General features: G+C 37.2%; 1 protein-coding gene and 1 pseudogene across 2 annotated transcripts; one reads left to right on the forward strand and one right to left on the reverse strand.

The window, feature by feature from the left end:
- The first annotated feature begins 3,906 nt into the window (after positions 1–3,906).
- On the forward strand, positions 3,907–26,657 carry LOC123594983 (alcohol dehydrogenase E chain). 2 transcript variants are annotated; one of them, XM_045472102.1, is made up of 10 exons: positions 3,907–4,145; positions 11,116–11,186; positions 14,138–14,239; positions 14,699–14,837; positions 16,700–16,787; positions 16,885–17,104; positions 19,240–19,500; positions 21,430–21,565; positions 22,383–22,521; positions 24,310–26,657. In XM_045472102.1, exons 2-10 carry the CDS (start codon positions 11,169–11,171, stop codon positions 24,332–24,334), a joined length of 1,128 nt encoding a protein of 375 aa, XP_045328058.1. In that variant the 5' UTR covers positions 3,907–4,145; positions 11,116–11,168; the 3' UTR covers positions 24,335–26,657. The 2 variants fall into 2 exon arrangements, with proteins under 2 accessions (XP_045328058.1, XP_045328064.1); XM_045472108.1 differs by lacking the exon at positions 11,116–11,186 and having other exon boundaries at positions 3,908–4,145.
- Positions 7,433–9,236, reverse strand: LOC123596422 (annotated as a pseudogene).

Raw genomic sequence — 26,657 nt, forward strand, 5'->3', positions numbered from 1 at the left:
AAAATAACAAAGAAAATGCAGAGAAGTCAATGAAATCAAATGCTAGCTGGAAAAGAACAATATAATTGAGAAACCTCTAATTAGATCAATTTTTAAAAAGGCACAAATATAAAATTTAGGAATAAAACAGAAGACAGTAGTACATATACTACAGACATTAAAAGAATGTTAAGAGAATAATATAAACAATTTTATTCCACTAAATTTGATAACTTACATGAAATGGACAAATTCCTTGACAGACAGATAAAAAAGTTACCAACTGATTCAAGGAAAAAATGGAAAATCTGAAGAGACCTATGACTATTTTTAGAAATTAGAGTCTTAATTAAAAATATTCCCACTAAGTAAACTCAATTTCTAGGTGACTCTACTGGTCAATTCAATAAAACACTTAAGGAGAAAAAAAGTAACAATTTTACTCAAATAACTTTAGAAAATAGAGAAAGAGGGACACTTCCCAACTAATCTTACCATTAGTGTTACCTTCATAACTAAGCCAGACAAATATTTTACAAGAAAGCTACAGATTTCATGAATGTAGGCACAAAAAATCTGAACAAAATATTAGCAGATCAAACTCAACAATATAGAAAAATGATAATAAATTATGATCAAGTGGGATTTATTTCAGGAATCCAAATATTCAAATATTAATGTAATTCACCACAGAGTAAGTGTAATTCATAACAGAATAAAAAAGAAAAGTTGTATGATCATCTCAATAGATGCAAGAAAAACTTTGACAAAATCCAACATCCATGCATGAATGATTAAAAAGCTTTTTGCAAACTATGAAAAACCTAAAGCTAGCAGCATACTTACTGTTAAAACTATATGCCTATTTTGCGGACCAAGGCAAGAAATTCTGCCTTTACCGATTCAACATTGTACTGGAGATCAAAACTAGTGATTAAGGCCAGAAAAATAAACAAAAGTCCTAAATATCAAAGAAGAAGTATTAAACTGCCTTTATTAACTAATTGCATGACTATATACAGAGAACATCCTAAGAAATGTACCAAAAAGCTTCTAGGATTAGAAATGAATTTAGCAAAGTTAGTGAATACTAGGTCAATAGACAAAAATCAATTATATTTTAATATAGTAGCAATGAAAAATCAGAAAATAAAATCATAATCATTTATAGTATCATTCAGCATATGAAACACTATGGAATAAAATAAACAAAAATAGCGGGGGCTCATGACCTCAGGGTCATGAGTTCAAACTCCACCTACAGTGTAGAGATTACTTAAATCAATAAAACTTTATAAATAAATAAGTAAAACAAAACATGAATAAGAATCATACACTGAAATCTAAACATTATTGCCATATATCATAGATGATGCTAAGTGAACAGATACACCATGTTTATGGGTTAGATGAGACAAGACTGCTATTGATAACAAATATGTTATCAATTGTAAATTGATTTATAGATTTAATACAGGTTGGTGTTGTTTGTGTGTGTGTGTGTGTGTGTTTGTATAGATAAGCTCATTCTAAATCTAGTATGAAAATTCAAAGGAAGAATCACCAAAAGAGTTTTCAAAAATAAGAACTAGGGGCGCCTGGGTGGCGCAGTCGGTTAAGCGTCCGACTTCAGCCAGGTCACGATCTCGCGGTCCGGGAGTTCGAGCCCCGCGTCGGGCTCTGGGCTGATGGCTCAGAGCCTGGAGCCTGTTTCTGATTCTGTGTCTCCCTCTCTCTCTGCCCCTCCCCCGTTCATGCTCTGTCTCTCTCTGTCCCAAAAATAAATATAAATGTTGAAAAAAAAATTAAAAAAAAAAATAAGAACTAAGTTGGACGACTCAAGGATTATTGTAAAGCTATAGTAATTAAAATAGTGCAGTATTGGCATAGGATACACAAATAGCAGTAGAACATGATAGAGATTCCAGATCCCAAAAATAATAGACCCACACATATGCTATTTTTTTTCTTTTTAACCTTTATTTTTTTTTAATTTTTTAAATGTTTATTTGTTTTTGAGAGAGAGAGAGACACAGTGTGAGTGGGGGAGGGGCAGGGTGAGAGGGAGACACAGAATCCAAAGCAGGCTCCAGGCTCTGATCTGTCAACCCAAAACCCGGCATGGGGCTCGAACTCACGAACTGCAAGATCATGACCTGAGCTGAAGCCGGACACTTAACCAATTGAGCCACCCAGGCACTCCCATATGTTATTTTTTTTTTAAAACAAAGGTGGTAAGGTAATATATGGAAGAAAGGAGAGCTTTTCAATAACAATACTAGAACAAGTAGTTATCCATATGAAAACAAAAGAACCTCAACACATACCTCCCATCACACACACACAAAAAACCTTGAATTGGATCATAGAGCTAAATGTGAAAGCTAAAACTATATAATTTCAAGGAGAGTAGATAGGAAACCTCTTTGCATATTTGGGTTACGGAAATAATTCTCAGGACATAAAAAGTATTAATCACAAAAGAGCAAATGGATACAAAAGACTTTCTCCAAATTAAAAACGAATGCTTTTAAGAGACTGTTAAAAACTGAGAACAAACTGAGGGTTGATGGGGGGTGGGAGGGAGGAGAGGGTGGGTGATGGGTATTGAGGAGGGCACCTTTTGGGATGAGCACTGGGTGTTGTATGGAAACCAATTTGACAATAAATTTCATATATTAAAAAAAAATAGATATGATGCAAGAACGAGAGAGAAAAAAAAAAATAAAAACGGATGCTTTTTTTAATAACACCATTAAGGAAGTGAAAACACCAACCACAGAATAGGAGAAAATATTCTTGACACAGATATCTGATGGAGTAGTTATATCCAGAATGCATAAAGGACTCTTACAATTCAATAGTAAAAAGACAACCAAATAAAAATAGGTACAAGATTTAAATAGTTCACACAAAGGAAATATACAAATGGTCAATATGTACATGAAAAAAATGCTCAAAATTCATCTTGAAGTAAGTGCAAATTTAAACCACATTGAAATTACACTACAGCTAATACACTGGCTAAAATTTAAAAGACTGCCAGTATCAAATGTTGGTGATTCACATACATTGCCTATGGGACTGTAAGATGGTACAACTACTTTGGCAAACAGTGTGGCCATTTTTCATAAAGTTCAACACTCACGTACCACATGACCAGCAAATCTACTCTTTGATGTTTATCCAAAAGAAATGAAAACATTTGTCCACAATGTTTATAGTGGCTGTTTTCATACTGGCTAATATTGTAACAAGTGAAATGTCCATCCCCTAGTAAATGGATGAACAAATTATGGTAAATCCATGCAACAGACCACTGTGGAATAATAAAAAGGAACCAACTATTGATATCCACAAGATACTTACATCTCAAAAACTGAAGAAGCTAATAAACACAAAGGAATTTGTACTGGCATGATTTTATTTATATGGAATTATAGGATAGGCAAAGCAATCTATATTAACAGAAAGCACATCAGTGGTTGCCAGGAGCTTGGTGTATGTAGGTGAATTGACTGCAAAAGGGGTGAAAGAGGAACTTTGGGGGGGCGGGATAGAAATGTTTTATATCTTGTTTGTGGTGGACTTACAGTTCTATTAATGGTCAAGACTCATTGAGTATACACTGAAAATTGATGCATTTTTTGTGTATAAAATTGACATCAATAAAGTTAATTTTAAAATAAATAAGTAAAAACTGCTCAAAAGCCCCCCAGAACCCTCAGACTTGGAAATCACCCACTACTTCAGTGTTGTAAGAGCTTTGGAATGTCCCTGTAAGAAAAGAAGTCACTATGTGTCACATAAATAGCTCATGAACTCCTTTAAACCTTTTCTGCTATTTTTATTTGAGCATGGGGGAGGGGTGGGAGGGTGCCTTTGAACTTTCTCTTATAAAGGAATATACTTCACTCCAACTTTTCTTGATTAGATTCTACTTTCCCAAGGCCTGAATTTAGACTCAGAAGAAATACTTATTCCCTTCTTCCTTTCCCATTCTTCCCTTCCCCTCCCTGCAACTTAGATTCCAGACAAGGCATTCCAGGAAGACATTTACTTTTAACATTAAAGTAAACAAACATTAATTCTGTTTTGAGACTACAGCGATCAACCTTAAGACAACTAGATCCTGCCAAGATTACCACAATCCCAGGACTTCCCAGGTGAGTAAACCAGAGTAAACCAGAAACATCACTCTTACATAATAATGATCTTGCTTTTCCTCTGATTTGCCTTAATTGAAAAGAAATTTTTTTTTCTATTTGTTGATATGGTAAATGCCTTAAATTGCTTACCTGGACAATCTCTCACCTAGCTGTGCAAACCAGGATTTTTAAAATTTCCCCTTAGCATGCAGTTTAGACTAATAAATTCTGTCTTTGTTGTTTAACCTAGCAGCACATAGAATGGCTTCTGGATTGTAACAATAAATAAATAAATAAATAAATAAATAAATAAATAAATAAATAAATAGAAAAAAAAGAAAAAGATAAAGAAAAGAACACCTAAATTCACCTTTATGACCCTTAATCTCTTCCGATACCAATTTGATTAAAGCTATAGTATAACTACTACTTTCCACTTATTCTCATTCCAATAACTCTATTTGTTCTTATGCAACAGTCCATTTCCAGGTTTTAAAATAAAAATTGATGTACTTCAATACAATCACAGCTTCAAATCTTTCAGTGACCGCTTAATTAAGGTTTTGTAATAATCATTTCCTAACAAAATTAAATATTTAACTATTATGTAGTTTTTGAACATAGACTTTGATTCATTCTAATTCAGCTTCCGAGAGTAATTTTCTTATGAGACTATCAAATTTCAAAAATCACATCAGCCTTTGCTCTAATCCCAGACTAGCTTATATTATTCATAAAGTAGTAAAGGTTAGCTAAGTGATATTCTGTACTACTCTTTTAATTGTTTCAATACAACTGAAACGGGTCACAAGGATCAAAGCTAGTTGTTAAACAATAAGCTCTAACTCTTGAAACTCTGAAGTTTTCTTTATTCCAAGGAGGCCTTTTGTAGCTGACTAAATCCAGGATGTCCTAGAGCCTCTGTCCTAGTTCACATGCAAGTATAAGTAGGGTGACCACATAATTAATCATCTAAACTGGAACACTTTTGAAAGCAAAGAGTAAGCTATTCATAATCACTCTGGGAACACACATAGTAATTGTCTCTGGCAAACTGAGATGTGTTATTATCCAGCTATAGCTGCTCAAGGTGTAGCACAGGTCTTAACTGGACCATGAACTTATCAATCGTTGCATAAATATCCTTCACAATTTCTCAGGGGACTAACAAGCATGGTAAGCAAAATATCAGGGCTCCTGTTTCCATGAATATAAGATGTTTCAATTCACAGGTGATAATTTAGGGAAAACTAGCAAAAGTAGAAGCTCTTAATCTTAGAAATAAAATTTTTCATTGCTGGGAGCCAGAAGGGCTCTCAGAGCTGGTACATACTGCTCATCACTACAGGCTTTGGTTCCAACCCACCTCCTGCCCCACCGCTGGAACTAAAGATGAAGTGCCACTGCTGGGCTGGTAGGAACTCCCAACCCCCAGGAGGATCGCGTCATGCCCTGCAAACCCTGACTATGCCAACTGTGCCCTCATTTCAAGAGGATATTTGAAGCTGGAGGGAGCACAAACACAAAGAGATGGAAAAAAGGAAAAAGGGGCATGGGACAGAAAATGAGAGTGGTATATCAAAACATTCAGTATCTGAGTAGTAGGAGTTCCAGAATGAATGAAAGAACAGAGAAGGTAGGGTGGGAAGGGTAGGGAAGGAAGAGCATTAATAAAACAGTTTAAGTAAATTTTCTGGAACTTTAAAGTTAACCCTCATCTTTTTTAAAAGCCATGGAATGCCAGTAAAATGGATAAAAATACATCCACCTAGAACTGGTCATTGTAAAATTTCAGATTACCAGGAATAAACAGAACATGCTACAAGCTCCCAAAGACAACACGAAGAAGGAGGGGGAAGAAAGGAGCAGGGAAGGAAAGGGTTTGGAGTGTGTGGTCACAAGCCAGGGGATGTGGCAGCCACCAGAAGCTGGAAAAGGCAAGTAATGGCTTCTCTCTTAGTACCTCTGCTGACACTTGATTTCTGCCCAGTGGTACGGACTTCAGATTTTAGGCCTCCAGAAGTGGGGGAAAATAAATCTCCATTGTTTTAAGCCACCCAGTTGGTGGTAATTTGTTAGAGCAGCCATAGGAATCCAAAAGAGCATGCTGCCCCAGATTCAGAGCACACCCAGGCCATTCTGGAGCAAGTCAAAGACTCCAAGTAAGATTTCTCTAAAGACAAAACTGGTGAGATACTTGATGTGTCTATTTGTCCTAAGTGGAGAACTAAACAACTGGAGATGATTTGGGCATTGAATTAGATGTAAGCATAAAGACAAAATCAAGCTAGTTTTTTATAAATTCTTTTTAAATTTTTAATATTTATTTTTGACAGAGACACAACATGAGCGGGGGAGAGGCAGAGAGAGGGAGACACAGAATCCGAAGCAGGCTCCAGGCTCTGAGCTGTCAGCACAGAGCCTGACGCAGGGCTTGAACCCACGAACCCTGAGATCATGACCTGAGCCAAAGTTGGACGCTCAACCGACTGAGCCACCCAGGCGCCCCTATATATTTTTTTAAAGTTTATTTAGTTTGGAGAGAGAGAGAGAGATAGCACGATCAGGGGAGGGGCAGAGACAGAGGGAGAGGAGAGAGAATCCCAAGCAGACTCTGCACTGTCAACACAGAGCTTGATGTGGGGCTCAAACTCACAAAACTACGAGATCATGACCTGAGCCAAAACCAAGAGTCAGACTCTTAACCAACTGATCCACCCAAGTGCCCTACTAAGCTAGTTAAAAAAAAAAAAAAAAAAAAAAAAAAAAAAAAAACCGAACAATATTTAATCCTAGGAAAAACAGAATTGTTTAGCTAAAGGGGGAAAAAAAAAAAACACTGCAAACTAAATGGCTCACCTATATGTAACATTTACATAGTCCTAATAACAAATTATTCTGTTATTCTTTCGGGAAAAAAGAAGTAGAGTATTTTTTAAATTTACTCATTTATTTTATAAGCAAACCAGTGAGGGAAAGGACAAAAATCTTTGGTTCATTTATGTATTTGTGAATGGAAAAAATTTATAACGCAAATTCACCCATTAAAAAACTTAGGTACAAATTACAACATTACAGATAACCCTTTGTTTTGTTTCACATAGAGACCTTAGAGACTCAATTCATTTCATGAGACCTAAGTATGAGTACTCCAAGTAAATATTACACAAATTGGAAGCATCTTGGATTTTTTACGTATATTTCAATACATAAATTTGTATGCATGCTTTAAACAAATAGTATATTTCAATAATGAGAAAATCTAAACAGAAAATATGACCAGCACGAGGATTGTAGTTTTCTGGTTTTAATATTAGTCTGACATAGCGTTAGTAACCATGCTGCATGGAAACATGTAATGGTACAGTCTGAATCATGATTTGTTAAATATTCTACACCATTCCCCCAGAATACTTAGGCTGGTCATAAAGTTAACTGTGTAAGTAAGTACATAAGCATTATCAGGTATGGACAGCCTCCTGTATTAATTGCTGATTAGCAATACACAAACTGCCTCAAAGACTTATGCTTACAGGTAGACATTCAATTATACCGATAAAACAGCATGTCCTGAAAATATGGGCACGTTTGAAAATATTTTAAGACAATTCTGTTAACCATAATAATCCCACAGTATGACTAATAAGAAGAACCTGCTTTAAAAGCAAAAATGTAATCAGCATAGCGCATGATTGATTCAACACAGTTCCCAGGGAACAGACCAGTCACTTGATTGCAGACTCCTTCATACCAGCCATCGTCATTCTTCTTTATCACATAAATTATTGCACCCTCCATAAATGATAGCTCATCGTCCTTGTCTTTCATATAATCATATAGTGCCACAACTTTCTCCATATAATTCTTGGAGGCCCAAGCAGGATCCCCATCTGCATGTGGATCATTATACCGAACTACTGCAGACTCTTCATCCTCATAATCCACTGGGGGTGGTGCCGGAGGCGGAGACTCATCAAACATGGGAATGTCATCTGGGAGAGGTGGTGGTGGTGGAGTTGGACTATCAGCAATGCTTTCCTGGCCACAAAACCTGTGAGAGGTTATCTGTGGAGTCAACTGAGGCATAGGGGGAGGGGTGAGAGCAACAGAAATTGAATTCTGAGAATAAAGTGGACCTCCGTTAACATGAGGCTGAGCAGAAAATTGAGCAAAGAGGGAGTTCGCCTGTATCCACCAGAAGACATCGAGGAAGTGGTCGAGTTGTGTCGAGAAATCTGCCTGGTCATTGTGCCGTACTGGGAACTGGGACCTGAGCCTGGGGCTGCTGGTCCAATAGTGGGTGGTGAAATATAGACATGGCAATGGGGATGCCAATACTGCTGCTTCCACTGTTTTCTCAACTTCTACCCACCCCCCCCCCCCCACTACTTCCACTGTGTGTCCTCGGTGTCTGGTGTAAAGAAGCCGTCCTGCCTGGACTATGCTGACTTCTGAGCCTAGCAGGACTTGTCACGTAGTCATTAGGAACTGCTGGGGGTTTAACAGGTTCCAGGGTTTTGTAAGGAGTATTTTGTCCCAGTGTTACCCGGCCTGACATGGGAGGGCTTGGAGGTTTCTGAGTAGGAAGATTTGTTCTGGACAGTGTGCCAGTTCTTGCAGGCTGGGTATTTCCATGCTTGACACCACAGCCCACAACATCCAGAACTGTATAGTCAATAGGTTTCTGAATACACCTTACAGAGCGCTCCATATGTGCAGGTGCTATTATTTTGTGAGTTCTTGGTGTATTCTTATTTGTTGTCAAAATGCCAATGTCTCTTCAAGACATTTTCTCTTTATGAATGTCCACGGTCTGTGACATATGATTGGTGGAAGGCTCCATTCTCCGAAGCTGAGAGGTTTGGATATCCAGCAACTGGAGTACATTGTTGGCCAGTGCATTTATCTGAGAAGCAACTCTAGCTATGGATTGGGTTGTATAGGCTTTGGAAGCTTTCCTCTTGTCTGCAGCCTGTATGTAGTTGTTTTCACAGTAGTCCGCCACCCGGGTCAGATTCTGGTAACTCTTCATTAGTGCCGTCTTGCCAGAGGGATCTCCTCCTCTAGTAACATCTACAGCTCTGCCAGTTTCCACCAATTCCACTGCATTGCTTCCTCTCGCATTAAAGAGACAAAAGCAGCAACGTCCGAGGCACCGAGCACCTCACAGCCCAGATACAAACCACCTACTGCCCTCCCGCCTGGTATTGTGGGATGGCCCCCCTCCTCTTCCTCCTCACTCTCTCCACCCCCAGAAGTAGAGCATTTTTGTGGTAATGACTGCCCCAAATTTTCATCCTCTCAAATGGAAAGTTAATAGGAATGTCCAAAGCAAAACCAAGTTAGTAATATATGCATGCTACTTGGAGATATGGAAATAAAAAAACAAAATAATAAGTTTCAAAAGTTGACAGCAGTGGCTTGTAGGGAAGAGTAAATGTTGGAAACAGCAGGAAAGCAAGTACAGCTGCTTTTCTTAGGAGGCTTTGTAGAAAAAAGTTTTGCATATGTATATGCACGTATAATTTTGGCAAAAATGAAAATGAAACCTCAAAAACTGGAAAAGTGACGAACACAAAAGAATTGTTTATATTCTAGGACTCTTAAAATACAAAATGAATGAAAATTCTAAAACAAGTTTTGTAGCATCATGCAAATAGGCATATATGGCTGAGCATAACATTTTCAGTGACTGTATCATACAGGGATTCGAAAGGTACAAAACTTCAAACGTCTTCAAAGTGCTCCGGAAAACTTCTACTTGAAAACATAATGGGCGGCGTGCAAACCGTGGCAGACCAGGCCTACGTGAAATGTATAATGGAAAAGAGCAAGTGGGTCCTGTTAGTCGTCTATTGGTTTCTCTTCTGTTGATGATTCTGGATTCTTTTCCTTTCTTCTCAACCCCCTTTAACATATTCATTCCAGTGCTTTCTATGTCAGCACATGGTAACCATTAAAAAGACTCAGTCTGGGTAAATTAACTCAGTCTGTGTAATACTATGGTTTGCTAGACAGTATGCTTCTGGGAGCCCTTTTGGTGCCAAGAACTGTATCAGTGTCCAGTTAGGAAAACAGAAAACTCTGTATTTCAAACAAAGTAGATTTATTACCGAAAACTGGCTGCACAATTGTTGAAAAGCTGAAAGATCACAAAAGGCATGTTAGGCCACAGAGAACATTAACATTCAGCCCCTAGAGGGCTGGGAGAACAAAAAGAAAGTAAGGTTGTCAGCACTGAAACCTTAGTGAGTAGTTAATATTCACTGAAGGTTGTCCTATTTGTCAGGCGCCCTGAGAAATGCTTTAAAAGGATTATCTCAGTTTTCCTCAAACAACTCCTCGAGGGGGTACCAACAGTCATCCTCATTTTATAGGTAAGAAAATTAAGGCCAAAGACAGATAAATAATAAATCCAACTGCGCACAGCTAGTAAGCATAGGGTCTGCCATGCCATAACCACTGCTCCAAACTCCCTGTTACGACAGGTACAGGTGAGTGTCTGTGCTGTGACTCATTGTTGTCCAACTTCCCTTCTATGAAAAGAGTGCTAAATCAAACCTATTCCTCTGGCTCAGAGCACTCTCTGTCCAATATCATTTGTGCTGCTTCCTTACTCCTCTTTTCGAACTGCAACATATGGACTAGAAGTTGGAGATTAGCTCACATGAAGGGCAAACAACTCCGAACACCCTATGTGGGATGGAAAGAGAAGAAATACACAATCTAGGAAAAAAAAAGAGCGAGATTAAAATTTAGGTGTAGGGACATAGTTTACCTAATGAACCCAATATATTAACTGAAATTGGCAAGGTGCAAAGTCAAAGGTTTGGATGCTGACTCAGTTCGCTTTTCTTCCTGATTTGACTTGGCTTGAGAAAAAGCTGATAGGTGTGGCTTAAAGACCCCAGATCACATGTGTGGAATGGGCAGTTACTCAAGCAAACAAAATATCTGTATAACATATCAGCTTTATCTACTCAAACAGAAAAGAGTCTATAAGAATTCACCAGTCTCCTGGTCTGCAGAGAAAACGCAACGATGAGCACAGCAGGAAAAGTAAGCAAAAAAAATTTTGTTTCTACTTTTGGAAATATATTCTTACTATATAATTCACAAAGATATAGTATTAATGAATAATTTAAAATGCATATATAAATTAGAAACAATGTGTACTGAAATACAAAACAGAGTGTGTGCTTCAATATGCAATGTATATTGAACTACAGTTAAAAATAGGCTATTCCTAAATATCTTTATCAAGAATGCATAGCATCTGTACTTAATAAAATCTTTACTTCCTGTATTAAATACATGTGCAGTAGTTATAGTCAATCATAAATAGATTTGTAAATCTAACATTCTATGTTTTTAATCAAGGAGTTTTCTTTATAATAAAAAACCATAATTTAAATGTTTTTTGTAATCATATTCTTTTTGGGAACACAGGAAAGTTAGATCTGACAAAAGTTTTATGAGAGGAATTTGATTCAGAGGACTTTGAGATATACTTTGAACCTTACTATAAAATCTCTTACAAAAGGCACACTGATTTCAAAACTTTAGAATAATCAAGATTAATAAGCAAGCCAGCATCAACATGCAAATTCTGAATTACAAGGGCCCTACTGTGCATAATCCAGGAAATTTCCATAGAAATCCTGTGGAACAGTATCTTCTCCACACAAAAGTCAATATGGTTTTACAAAATGAAAATAATAGTGATACAGTTTGAATCACTTATTAGCACTGAGAACAGAGATCATCAGTTCTAAGTCTTCCATGGATTCATGCTCATTTGTTCAATGTGCTTACAGGTGCACAGAAACACATGTGGTCATTCAATACAAGCAACTCACATTGTTCAACGTAGCTCAATTACAAAAGTCTATGCAACTGTTTCTAGGACATGTGTTATGTTAGGAGTGGATCACACCATACACTATCTTGCTATGATAACTTAAAGATTCCGAGGTTTCTACACACACTGTGTGACACAACACTCCTATATCAATTAGATTGGTTGGAAACCACATGGGTCGCCAGTTGTCAGTTTTCTTATTCCAAATCTCTTTCTTTTAATTCATTACTGGTTAGTATTAACAATGGCAAGTTACATTTCAAATGAAGAATAGTTAGGAAAAAGAACAATTAAATATGCCAAAACTAAGCTTAAAAGGAGTTCAGAGAGCAAATGTGCAAACCAAATGTATTAATGAAAACAATAAATCTTCCCCCGTTGGGTGCAGCATTAATCACTTTTAGCTTTGTGATAACACCCATTTCTGTTTACCCTTCCTGCATGATAGTCTCCTCAAATGCTAAATGGCAATAATAATACCATTTTATAAGGTGGTGTGAGAATTTAATAAATTAATACTGTAATACACTTGTAACAGTGCCTGGTACATAGAAATAATTCAACAGGGGCGCCTGGGTGGCTCAGTCGTTTGAGTGTCCGATTTCGGCTCAGATCATGATCTCACAGTCTGTGAGTTCGAGCCCCACATCAGGCTCTGTGCTGACAGCTCAGAGCCTGGAGCCTGCTTCAGATTCTGTGTCTCCCTCTCTCTCTGCCCCTCCCCTACTCATGCTCTGTCTCTTTCTCTCTCTCTCAAAAATAAATAAACTTAAAAAAAAAAGATTGTAAAAAGAAATAATTCAACAAATGTTAGTCACTGCTGTTACATTGTTGCTGCTATTATTATTTAATCTCTTTTCACTACCATGGAGTAGTAAAAAAATAAAGTTGCATTGATCTTAATTCTCTGGACAGCCAGCTTTGTGACTTTGGGAAAATTAGTCAATTATGGAGTCCATTGAGCCTCAATCTTTTCATCTGTAAAATAAGACCAATAATTCAATAATACTGCCCTGGTAACATCATTGTGAGGTTTAAAGATCAAGTATGTAATTCACCCAGGACAGGACCTTGTAGTCAGGACTTATCTACCCTTAGTGTATTATTTCCAAGAATTTTCATATCTATTGTGGCATTGACCCTGGCAAACACCTCGAAAACTGGGAGGGGATTTAATATGAAAATAAATTGTCAAAAGGATAAATCTGTATTGAAAATTTTTTTTATCATATTTGCAATTAAGTCAATTCTTTCTAGGAGAAAACTCCCTTAATTTTGTAAGCTTTGCAACAATGAAGACAGCTTTATATTATAATCCCAACCACTAAAAATATGTTTTCAACTTTTATTTTTAAGAACCCTGATGGGTAAACTGTGCTAGCTAGAAATTCAAGCACACCATTCTCCCATTTTTAAATATATACGTACATGTGTACCTAGGTGTATGTGAGTGTGCGTATACAGCTATAACCTCTGCAATTTTTGTTGCAAATCTAATCTGGAAGGAATTTCTACACATAAATCAGACAACAAAACAGCACTGCCAAAGCTAACTTTCAAATGAGTGACGCAAGCAAGTAGCAACCACAAGCAGTAAGGAAAACAAAGTCAAGGGAAGAGAACAGGCAAATAGAGAAAAAAAAAAACTCATCCTAGGTAGGGAGGCAAATGTGTAACCGAAATCATAAAGTTAGATTATTTGCGCTTCAGCAGAGAATTGAGCAAGAGGGCAATAGCTTTTATGTGAACAGCACTAAACCTGTCAGCAAAATTATGTTTATTTAGAATTTCACACACCAGCCAACAGTCGCAGGTAAACAACCGAGTTAAGGACATTAGGAAATATCAGGAATAAACAACCCTTGGCAAACAAAAAACAACATGAAGATGGCCTGAAAGAATATATTCCATTTTATCTCAATGTCTCATTATAGTTAATCCTGTTTCTCTTTCCTTGTGCGATTGCTTTGCCTGTTTTTTAAAAAGGTATTTTTATTCTCTTTGTAAATCAGAGGTCCTTCCTTCATTTCTATGGGACACTTTAGGTTCCAGACATGGGGGAACATGTTGCACGTAAAAAGATGAAAGTCACTATACCTGACTTTAAGAATGGGGAAAAACTAGTAGCATCTTTCTATTCAACTTCCAGGTGATCAAATGCAAAGCAGCTGTGCTGTGGGAGTTAAAGAAACCCTTTTCCATTGAGGAGGTGGAGGTTGCACCCCCTAAGGCCCATGAAGTTCGTATTAAGGTGAAACATTTTTTCCAGTTTTTTAATTTTAGGCTCCAAAAATGGTAAAAGTGGAAATAAGCAAAAATCCATTAAAAGGCACTTTCTATATGGTGATCCAAACACTTATTGTCAAGAAAGATACAAATACAAGTTGTTAAGTTTTTAAAAAGGAACCAGGGTATATACAGTCTAATCCCAATAAAATAAAAAATAATTTACATGTTTCTACAGGAAAAAAGTGTAAAGGGACGTACATCAAGATTTCAACATCAATTAGCATCAGCTGGTAGAATTTGAGTGACAACTTTCCTAGTGCTAATCTGCAATTTCTACTTCTATAAAAAGGATACATTCTTGTATATTAAGACTTTATTTCAGAAAAAAAAATGTTTCACAGACTATTCCAAATTGTTTGATGAGGAAAAGATAAGTGTCCTATTCTTTTCTGTATCTAATCATCCTCCCTTTCCCATGTAGATGGTGGCCACAGGAATCTGTCGTTCAGATGACCATGTGGTTAGTGGAACAATTATCACGCCTCTCCCTGCGATCTTAGGCCATGAGGCAGCTGGCATTGTGGAAAGTGTTGGAGAAGGTGTGACGACAGTAAAACCAGGTACAGAATTCACACTTCGGGAATTCACAGTTCAAGACCAAGATCATGCAGCCTGGAAAGACCTTGCAGAAGGTCATGGCTGAGCTGGGACTAGAACATAGGTCTCCTCCTTTCTTCCCTCCCTTGCCTGACTCAGACATGTGTGCATTCATGCAATCATGTTTTCTCTCCTTTAGCAAGTGCCTATTAGATGCCAGGCACTGGGTTAGATCCCGGGAACACATAAAGATCAAGTGAGACGCAGTGACTGCCAAGGTTAGAGTTCATAAACAAATAATTTCCATTTGAGTGTTGCTGAGTACTATGTTCTGTCAGGTCCAAAGAGACCTACAAATGGGACAAAATAAGAAAACAAAAGTCTATGTCCTGAGCCTCCACATCACTATATGGAAACTGTTGTGTACTGATTTCACAGGATGGGGGCCATGAGGCTTTAACTGAATCTACATGACCTACTCTTAGGTGGGAAGAGACTCATTCACTGATTTCCTCTTCCAGTATGGCCTCCCTTCTTGAACATTAAATGAACAAAACAGACTAGATGGAAGGGAATGAAATAGACCTAGCAGAAGACACCCTGCCATAAACAATATCTGTGTTATTACCTTTAACCATGGTTAAGTGTGACTGGTGACAAAGTACTATTTTATCTTTAATATATATTTTATTCTAATTTTATATTAATATAGATAAATATTTTTAAAGGGTGAATAGATAGAAAATTTTATATGGAGATGATAGGCATAGAAATTTGTCAATTAGATGTTATGGCCTGACCATTTTTCTAGGTCTTGTGGCTAGGTAGCATAGGTGATTAAAAATGAAAATTTTGTCTAATTCTAAAAAAATCACTTTACCAATGGGTTTGGCCTCCCCCATTACCAAATACTTAATTGACCTGTGAACAGGCCAATTGTCTGGTTTGTGTTTCAGCTCTTAATATTTCCTTTACTCAGAAATAAATTAATAAATGGATGATGGGCATTGAGGAGGGCACTTGTTGGGATGAGCACTGGGTGTTGTATGTGAATGATGAATCACGGGAATCTATCCCCCAAACCAAGAACACATCGTGTACACTGCATGTTAGTCAACTTGACAATAAATTATATTTAAAAAATAAAAAATAAATTTTTGGTAAAGTTCACCAGTGGGGGGGAAAATTAATTAATAATAAACAACACCCTTACTTTTCATCCTGATCCCTTAATCATAGCAGAAAAAATAGATAATTTACAAATTAAGTTATCAGCCACAAACATTTGAAAGTCAGTTTTTATCCTTCAAGAAAGTGCCTAACTCATTGATGAGGTTTACAAAGGGATTTCTCGAATTCTTCTTTTTCCCATTTTTGTTAGTTTTCCTTAAAAACAAACAAACTTAAAAGCATAGTCACTTTGAAAAGCCAAGAAATGGTTGTTCAAATACTCATTTTTACTTTATTTCAAACTATTACAAAGTAGCAGATTTCCCTGGCATCCAGTGGAAGAATACCAGCCTGCTCACAGCTAAAATTTATGTTTACAGTTACATGAGAACATTTAATTATCAAGGCTTAAATGATATATATAAAACTCTCAAGAATAAAGGCACACAATAAAAGATAACTATTAATATGGCAGAAATATTTTTTAAATCTATGTTGTTTCTGATATTTGCATTTCCTCTTTGAGAATCTTCAGGCACATAGAAACCCAAACCAATAACAATGCTGGCTGGCAATGACCAACAACATAGTGGGGAACCCTATTTCTTGGAGACTTCAAAGACACATACCTCTAATACATATGCATAAGCTTCCGGTTCTTGCTGTATTAATTCCTGGGTAGAAATTTAAGAAGAATTTGTTTTATACCCTCCAGGTGACAAAGTCATTCCACTCTTTACTCCCCAGTGTGGAAAATGCAATGTTTGTAAACACCCAGAAGGCAACTTCTGCGTGAAAAACGAGTAAGTTTCTGATACTCTCCTTACACAGGCAATGGATTTACACATCCGTTATGCTACTGTCTCATGCCCTTGTGTGTCTATGTGTTGCACTGGCCAGTCTGAACATGCCTCGGGGGACCATGCAGGATGGTACCATCAGATTCACCTGCAGAGGGAAGCCCATTTACCATTTCCTTGGCATCAGCACCTTCTCCCAGTACACAGTGGTGGATGAGATCTCAGTGGCCAAGATTGATGAAGCCTCACCGCTGGAGAAAGTCTGTCTCATTGGCTGCGGATTTTCTACTGGTTATGGGTCTGCAGTCAAAGTTGCCAAGGTAGGAAAGACAATGGTTGATAAAACCAGTTACACTCAGACTATCAAGAACCAAGAGGAGAGCAATTTCTCACAGGAATCAGAGATCATTCTTCATAGATTTACTGGTAGATTTTCCTCCTGCTACCACAATGACATTGATAAAATTTAGGGTATCAGTTATGACTGGAAAAATGGCCTCAGAAGGAATTGAGGAGCCTATCCTAGAAAATTTATTTATCACAGATGAAAATGCTATTGACGCTTAGTTAAGAAAAAGTAAAGATGTAATTTTCAATAATTATTCTACAATTGTTCTTTATGTGATTACTAAATTTTAGAGCTGGGAGCTCATTTAGTAATGTATTGTACTGTTAACACCAACATGCATCAGGCATAGTAGGTTCTGCTAACTTTAGAGGCAACAACAGTAAATAAGATGAAGAGATCACCTCTGACTACCATCTAGTCCATGGATCTTTTACTCTCAGAATTGGGATGAACAGTAGATTCCAAAGCCTTATATAGTGCACCTCCAAACCAAGAGTTACCAACCCACCCACTCTTCCTATGAAGGAACTAATAAAGCTTCAGTAATGCACTTTGCATTAATCCAGTCAGTAGGGGATTTCACTGCTACATCTCATCTCCTGCACACACATGTATATACACACAGTTCAGAGGTGGTAGATTTTAAAGAGAAATTCTTTAAACAGAAATTCCTCTTCCCAAAAGTCTGGAAATCTAGCAGTATTCCTTCATTTTGTGAAATGGAAACCCGGAGACATAAAGCTATTTGCCCAAGATCTCACAGCTGGTTAGTATGAGAATTGTGATTGGCCTCTCAAAATTCCTGCTGAATCTTAAACCAGGATACATAATTACCTTCACCTTTAGATCACAATTACAAGTCTCAAATTTTTCTAAGTAAGGTAAAAAGTGGTGTTGTATCCCAGAGTATAGTTACTTGGGATAGGAGAAATCAACAGCCACACTGAAAGCTGATTACAGCAGACTAGGTTTACTAAACAGTCCCTAGCCAACTAAAACAATTGAAAGCATGAGTTTTCCAAATTCTGTGGCTCTAGCACTAAGTCTCTTATGCAACTGCATCATCTGTTTAAACAGATGGTCTAGCTGAGCCTAGACACAGAGCAGAAACTGAGAGCATTCATAATTATTTTCAACCATTAATAAAATATAGACCAACTTTTCATTGCATTATTGTTCATTAGTATATTTTTTAAAGCAGGGATAAAGACCCAATAAGATCACAGTGATCTCAAGCTATATTATCTTAGTTATCTGTTAAATTTCCCCTGTTCTTGGGCTTTCCTCTAAACTAAGGTTAACTCTTCTATATTTCACAGCTAATTTATGCTCTCATGATACTGGTCATGATGCTGAAAGTTAATGAAACAAATAATTATTGAAGGTTTCACTGAATTATTTTTCAGTCTCCCAGAATAATCTTTTCCACTTATTATTTCACTTCCCAAAACTTTGCATTTCTGTGTTTGATATACTAAAACTGTTGATAGATTTGAGCTACTAGATTCGATTCAAGACGGGAGTCACTGGCATTTAGGGCACTGGCTCCCCGCCTGAGTTTCTCATTGGAGTCACCTGGGGACTGGGTCCCACCTGCAGAAATTCTGATGGAATTGGTTATAAGCTGTGACCTAGACATTGAGATGTTTTGAACCTCCCCAGGTGAGTCTAATGTCCAGCAAAGTTTGAGAACCATTCATCTAGTTCAACCACCTCAATTTAAACATGAAGCAACTGAAGCCAAAAAAGATTTGGCAGAAGGCTGGACGTCCAGTAAGAGTTCGCACAGCTCCTCATAACAGAAAAGGCATAGCACTTTATATAGCTTAGGCATTTTCTAGCAATCATTTATTTTTATTTTTTTAATGATTATTTTTGAGAGAGAAAGACAGAATACAAGCAGGGGAGGGACAGAGAGAGGGAGACACAGAATCCAAAGCAGGCTCCAGGCTCTGAGCTGTCAGCACAAATCCCAACGTGGGGTTCAAACTCACGAACAGCGAGATCATGACCTGAGCTGAAGTCAGATGCTTCACCTATTGAGCCACCCAGGTGCCCCAGTGGCAATCATCATTTAATCCATTTTTGCATTTTCTGAAAACACAGGTCACCCAGGGCTCCACCTGTGCCGTGTTTGGCCTTGGAGGAGTCGGTCTGTCTGTTATCATAGGCTGTAAAACAGCAGGAGCGTCCAGGATTATTGGGGTGGACATCAACAAAGACAAATTTGCAAAGGCCAAAGAGGTGGGTGCCACTGAGTGCATCAGCCCTCAGGACTACAAGAAACCAATCCAGGAGGTGCTAAAAGAGATGAGTGGTGGCGGTGTGGATTTTTCATTTGAAGTCATTGGGCGGCTTGACACCATGGTATGTAACATGAAATGCCTTGAGATATCTGCTTCTATATTTCATAGTATACTTTGAGGCAGTAGAATATAAATATTATACATAAATAATATTTTAAAAAAAATTTTTTTTCAACGTTTATTTATTTTTGGGACAGAGAGAGACAGAGCATGAACGGGGGAGGGGCAGAGAGAGAGGGAGACACAGAATTGGAAACAGGCTCCAGGCTCTGAGCCATCAGCCCAGAGCCTGACGCGGGGCTCGAACTCACGGAGCGCGAGATCGTGACCTGGCTGAAGTCGGACGCTTAACCGACTGCGCCACCCAGGCGCCCCAATAATATTTTTAAAACTAAGGTGATTTTCCATATCCTGTTGGTTATCTGGGTTATTCTACTTATTATTATGAGAAATCTTTAATTCCATCAGCTCAGCAAATCTGTCTCCAGTAATATTTCTCCTTTCGAGAGGAAAGAGGGTTTTTATAAAATTAAACCACTATAATTTTACTTTGTTAATTTTTGGTAAAAAATTTCAAACAAGTAAATATGGGTAATATAAATTGTTTTCAAATTGGCAAGTTTGATTTCTTCCTCACATTCATAATGGAATGGTTTATCAGTATTTTACATTTTAAGAAACTTCCATTTTCTTTCATATATCATACTTTGGCCAGAGGAATAATGGCCAATTTTAGACCAGTATCATTTTATTAACAGAAAATATTGCATTTTTCCATTTACCATGCTGCCTTATTTTGCCACAGCAGAGAGCACAGTTCCTGGCACATAGTAAGCACCCAGTAACCGTGTGTTGGGTTGAATACCTTAGAAACTCAACAATTTTTTCCACCAAAAAAATTTAAGAGATCTATATCTCATAGCACTGTTTATAAATTACATGGGATAATGCATGTAAAATACTTAGCACAGCACGACCTGTCAGATGGTAAGCTCAGTAAATGTTAGCTAGTGTTACTGATATGCAGTGCTATTTCTGATCTTGCAGTGTTTACATCATCTTTGGAATATACATAACATTACTTTCAATGATAAATATCATCAATTGCAAGGAGGAATACATCTCCAGTTATATATATCCCGCCTACCCAGAACTCCCTAGAATCTTACTGAAAGAAAGTCCCCAGAAACCAACAAATCCCCCTTTTGAGGTTCTCCAGTAAATCCTAGTAGTAATGGTAACATGAGGAACCACCCTAAGAATAAAGCTCTTTGTAGCCTTGACTTGAGACAATATACTAACTTCAGATGACTAAAGTTCCAAGGCTATAGCTTTTCTCCTTATGCCCTTTTTCTGTTGTTTTCCCTCTATTTTCTCCTGTGAAATTAGATTGCTACTTCACTTGAAGGTACCAAATATCCAATAGCCACATGTTCTGAGGTTATCTGGTCTTCTAAACATCATACTCCAAAATCAAAGGGTTAACCATTATATATTGCTAGAGAATCCTCAACAATTCTCTTACTGTGGAATATGATTAAAAACTTGGCTGGATGAAGAAGCTTTCTTTTGAAGTTCCAGAAGACCATCAAGTAGACAAACAGACCAATTTTGATGATGTAATTGACCTTAACATCTTGTTTGCCATCAAAACACCTGGTTCAAGTACTGAGTTCAAAATAGCTACTTAAAATAAATAAATAGGTAGATATGTTTGTGATGATGTTTGCCTCTATTATTTTATAAGGAAGAATTAAGCATATACAACAGATTCATTCATCCACTGTTTCATTAAAAAAAATTTTCTGAGCATTTCCTAAAACCACAACACTATCCTAGGCACAGTGGGGAATGAAGAAGCAAAAGCCATAATCTCTTCCCTGCACACACTCACAATCTAGCTAAATCAGTATTACATGATACCATGCACCATGAGTGTGGACTATCAGAAAATTCACTTTAATGATGCTAAATATTAATTTTATTCCAGGTGGCTGCCTTGTCCTGCTGCCAAGAGTCATATGGTGTAAGCGTCATCGTAGGAGTAGCTCCTTATTCTCAAAATATCTCTATGAACCCCATGTTGCTATTGGGCGGACGTACCTGGAAAGGAGCAGTTTTTGGTGGTATGTAGTTAGGCTTGATGGCTAAATTCTTATGAACCTCAGGAGTTCTTCCCTTTTACAAGTGACAAAGCCAGTTTTTAAAAAGCAACATGGTTAGGGGTGCCTGGGTGGCTCATTCAGTTAAGCATCTAACTTCGGCTCAGGTTGTGATCTCATGGTTTGTGAGTTCAAGACCCACGTCGGGCTCTGTGCTGACAGCGCAGAGCCTGAGCCTGCTTCAGATTCTGTGTCTCCCTCTCTCTCTCCCTCTGCCCCTCCCCTGCTTGCACTCTCTCTCTCTCTCTCTCTCTCTCTCTCTTAAAAATAAACATTTAAAAAAATTTTTTAAAGCAACATGGTTAAATGAACTATATACGGATATAAGGATGCACACAGAAGGTTCCAAGACACACTTTTTAGTGTCCCCATAAATTAACTAGAATCTCTCAGTCCCACTTCTTTTATACTCATGACTGTATAAGGCAGTGAAATACCTCATAGGACCCAGGAAATCCATAGCAGTCATTCATGTGTGCTGTCATTGCCTAAATTTAGGTAACTGCTAAATTTGCTCCCTAAGGGAATAACCACCCATAGTATAATTTCTCTATGAGAGAGCTAATAATTAAGGACCCTACTTTATCTAGGTGGATTTTTAAAAAGTCTAACCACGGCAAAAGGATACTGAAACACTATCTGTTATTAACCTCAGTAATTGTAGTCTGTGGGATGCAGCACTTTCTATAAACTTTCATTTCAATTCTACTTGGAAAGCCTCCTCTCCAATTCTCCTCTTAACCCATGGCTGAATCTTACAATGATGTTATTTTCTTTTCAGGCTTTAAGAGTAAAGATTCTGTCCCTAAACTTGTGGCTGATTTTATGGCTAAGAAGTTCTCACTTGATCCATTAATAACCCATGTTTTGCCTCTTGAAAAAATAAATGAAGGATTTGACCTGCTTCGCTCTGGAAAAAGGTAGGTATTACATTTCTTTTTTATTGTAGGTGTTGGCCAATAGAGAAAGAAGGTGAAAGAATGAAAAAAACATTGGAGTGCCTTGGTTCTCCATTAGTAGTTCAGTCTTAGGATGTAGAACATTTTACATCATATTGTGAGAAACTAAAATAGTTGCTTTGCACTTCCTGTTCTACTGAAACCAAACTATTTTGGTTACAGTAAATCTAAATGATCAGAGCCACCCCAGCTTTATTTACAAGAGAACAGTCACCCTTGCAAAGAAAAAGATTCAGAGTCACAGAGTCTTAATTATAATATGGAGTCACTGCAGCCTCTTTCTGGCCACCTAAAAAGGGTTACCATTAATGGCTATAAATTTAAATTGTATTAAGGACCTACTCATTATGGAAGGAGTTGGAGTTACCTTGGGATTTTTTTCTATACAGATATCACTAATTTTTTTCATTAAAAATTTTTAAATTTTTTTCTTTTTTCAGTTTACAAAGAAGTTTTCACAAATAAAAATTATAGGCATACCTTAGAGATACTGTGGGTTCAATTCCAATAAAGGGAATATTGCAGTAAAGCAAGTCAAACAAAGTTTTTGCTTTTCCAGTGCATACAAAGAGTTATTTTTACACTATACTGTAGTCTAGTGTGCAATAGCATTATGTCTGAAAAAGCAATGTACATACCTTGATTAAAAAAATATTATGTTGCCGGGGCACCTGGGTGCTCAGTTGGTTAAGCATCCAGCTCTTGATTTCGTCTCAGGTCATGATCTCATGGTTCACAGGATCAAGCCCTGCATCAGAGATTCTCTCTCTCCCTCTCTCTATGCCCCTCCCCCACTCAAGCTCTCTCACCCTCTTTCTCTCAAAATAAATAAACATAAAAAATATTGTGTTGCAAAAAAATGCAAACCATCATCTGAGCTTTCAGTGAGTTGTAACCTTTTTGCTGGTGAAAAGTCTTGCCTCAGTGTTGCTGGTTGCTGACTAATCGGGGTGGGGGTTGCTGAGGTTTGGGATGACTATGGCAATTTCTTAAAATAAGACAGCAATAACTGGGTGTTGTATGTAAGCAATGAACCACAGGAATCTACCCCCAAAAGCAAGAGTGCACTGTACACACTGTTGGTTAGCCAGTTTGACAATAAATTATATTATTTATAAATAAATAAATAAATAAATAAATAAATAAATAAATAAGACAACAATAGTTTGCCATATCCATTGATTCTTCCTTTCACTAGAACACTTAGAGATCATTGTAGTGTTATTAATTGGCATTTCAGTATCATTGTGTCTCAGAAAATAGGGAGACCCAGGAAAGACAAAGAGACAGGGGAATGCCAGTCATAGTCAGAACACATACCATATGTATCGATTAAGTTCACCATCTTACATGGGCACATTAGTGGTAGCCCCAAAACAATTACATAATAACGGGAAAGATCACTGATCACAGATTACCCTAACAAATATAACAACAATGAAAAAGTTTGAAATATTGTAAGAATTACTAAAATGTGACACAGAGACATGAAGTGAGCAAATGCTGTTGGAAAAATAGTACTGGTAGACTTGCTCAACACAAGGTTGCCACAGACCTTCAATGTGTAAAAAAAAAAAAAAAAAAAAAGGAGGAATAGAGTGAGGTGTGCCTGTATTGAAAAGGGGACTGTTCTTTTAAATGCTGAAGTCTTACATTTTCTTCCAAGCTGAATGCTCCCTGGACTCCCAGATGGAACATGTGGGTTATACAAATACTAAAACAATTAACATGTTTTATTTCCTGTTTCAGCCTCCGCACCATCCTGACATTTTGAGACCATACAAATGCCTTCCTTTGGAGCAGGTCTTTTGGCTCCTGCACCTTCTGGAACCATCAACCAAACAGCATCATTAACTCTGTTCTTCAGGAATGCAATCAATAAATTATACAGGAGAGCTTTCCAAAAGAAGCAAAAAATGAAATGAAATCCACCTTTTTTTTTAAATCCTTTTTCAAGCAAATGTTTAAAATTCAAGTGAGAGCTAAATGCAATATCAGCTGCATAGTTGAGTCCAGTAAACTTTCCTTCTTACTCATTTTACTCATGTTGAATTGTGGCATCCTTCCCATTGAGGAAAGGTAGGTATTTCTTGCACTTCTTGTATCTTTGCCACCCTCAGTCACTGAAACCCAGGGAAGCAGGTCCTCATTACACTTGCTCCCCAGCATACACATGATGAGCTACCACACTTGAACTCTTCTATTTCTACCTCTATTTCCACTGTCTATATTTTCCTTTTTATGAAATGTACCAAAGCCCTAGGGGAAACGCTATCATCTGGGAAAGGATACACTTAGATTTACAAGTAGAGAAGGTCTAGAATTTCTATATGCAGGGAATTTTTTTCTCTTTATTCGTATAATCTTATATTAGTTTCAGATGTACAACATAGTGATTCAACATTTATTTACATTAGGAAGTGATCACAATGATAAGTCTAGCTACCTTCTGTCACCACACAAAGTTGTTACCATATTATTAACTATATTCTAAATTCAAGGAATTTTTTAGGGAAATGTCACATATTTTCATATGATAGAAGGAGGTATCTTTATTGCTTCTTATACTGTTTGCAATGAATATATAATTATTCTTTTACAACAGAAGCAATTTCATGCTACATGTGATAAAAATGAGATTTATTAAATATGAAAATTGAACTATTCCTAGAACCAAATTCAAAAATCTGTATTTTTTACTCATGAAAGTGCTTTATTGGCTAAATAGTTAATTATTATAATTAACTGAAAATGAGTCATAAGGTAATTTAAAAGTAATATGGCGGCTTGAAGTGTAGGGATGGGAATGAAACAGCTATGGACACAACATATAACTAAGAAATGGCACAAACATCCAAATAAATATGTTTTCTAAGTAAATATATGTGCATATACAGATGTGTATTCTATAGAAATTATTTTTAAATTAGAACTTTTCTATTAACTGCCACGTCTTAAATCTAGAATTCTAGAATTCAATTTTTTGAATATGTAAAAGCCTATGGTACTCATTTGTTCATGCTTTCCCACTCTCAAGGGAAGATTTGCATTTTAAGCTTTATCTCTAAATATACATAAAAAGCTAAAAAGCTTACTCCTTTATGGGGTGTTGTCTCTCTCCAAAAGTGTTATTTGCTTCCATGTCTACAATTTGTTGATATTGTGGAAAGGACTTAAAACTTAGTGCAAGTGATCTACCACTTAATTGTGACCATAACTGGAAATTACTCAACTTCTCTGAGCCCATTTTATCCTTTTTTAAAAAAAATTATTCTAAACACAAGGACCGCAAAACCTTTTTTTTTTTTTTTTTTTTTAAGTTTGAAAGATTAATTTAATGCCTTTGGCACACTTTTTACTGTAGAGGACATATGGTATCAGCATTAACGGGTCACCCAAATACAAAGAACTCTAGATTATGACAACATTAAAGGTTTATCCCAATTCTGCAGAACAGCTTTTTAAAAGATACTATGGGGGCCTCAAAGCTGCGTGCTTCAGATAGAAATTCTCCACAGGTTGAAATGCCAAAATCTAAAATCTATGTGTTGACTCACATACTTTGGTCCATGTTTGGTAACAGAGCTTTCACCATCCAAACCAATGATGAAGCACTGTGCATGCACCCCCACCCCCACCCCCCACCTCACCAGGTGATTTTGGGTTACCTATAAGCCAGGTCGGAGCAGATAACACCTTCAACACCCCTGTTTGACAGACTGTTCACAGTTTCAGACCAACCCCTCAGTCATGATGATAGCGGAAGAAGAAAGGGGGTATCACTTTTTTACCAGTGTAGAAATGGGGAGGTGAAAGTAGATTACAAACAAAATGTGAATCAGTGTGATAAAATGATGCCTGTGTCAGCTGGGCTTTCGTTGAACAACAAATCAGCAGCTCTTAACAGTCAGCACAATTTCCCTAAACACCCCTGAGGTGGACCATCGACTGTGGACTGTCCCCTAATGTCTGTGCACTGGGAATGCATTGAGAGATGATGTACATTTGATAAATCTCCATGAAATAAATTGCCATAAAATTCTAACTTTTTAACTATGGAAAAAAGATTAAAAATTTTTGCTTAGGTCATGCCCAAA

The sequence above is a fragment of the Leopardus geoffroyi genome, chromosome B1 (assembly GCF_018350155.1).
Source record: "Leopardus geoffroyi isolate Oge1 chromosome B1, O.geoffroyi_Oge1_pat1.0, whole genome shotgun sequence".
Taxonomy (NCBI): domain Eukaryota; kingdom Metazoa; phylum Chordata; class Mammalia; order Carnivora; family Felidae; genus Leopardus; species Leopardus geoffroyi.

Coding starts and splice junctions, on each gene's coding strand:
- LOC123594983 (XM_045472102.1), top strand. Junction 19,501..21,429: donor TTGGGCGGCTTGACACCATG/GTATGTAACATG, acceptor ATTTTATTCCAG/GTGGCTGCCTTGTCCTGCTG. Junction 22,522..24,309: donor CTGCTTCGCTCTGGAAAAAG/GTAGGTATTACA, acceptor TTCCTGTTTCAG/CCTCCGCACCATCCTGACAT.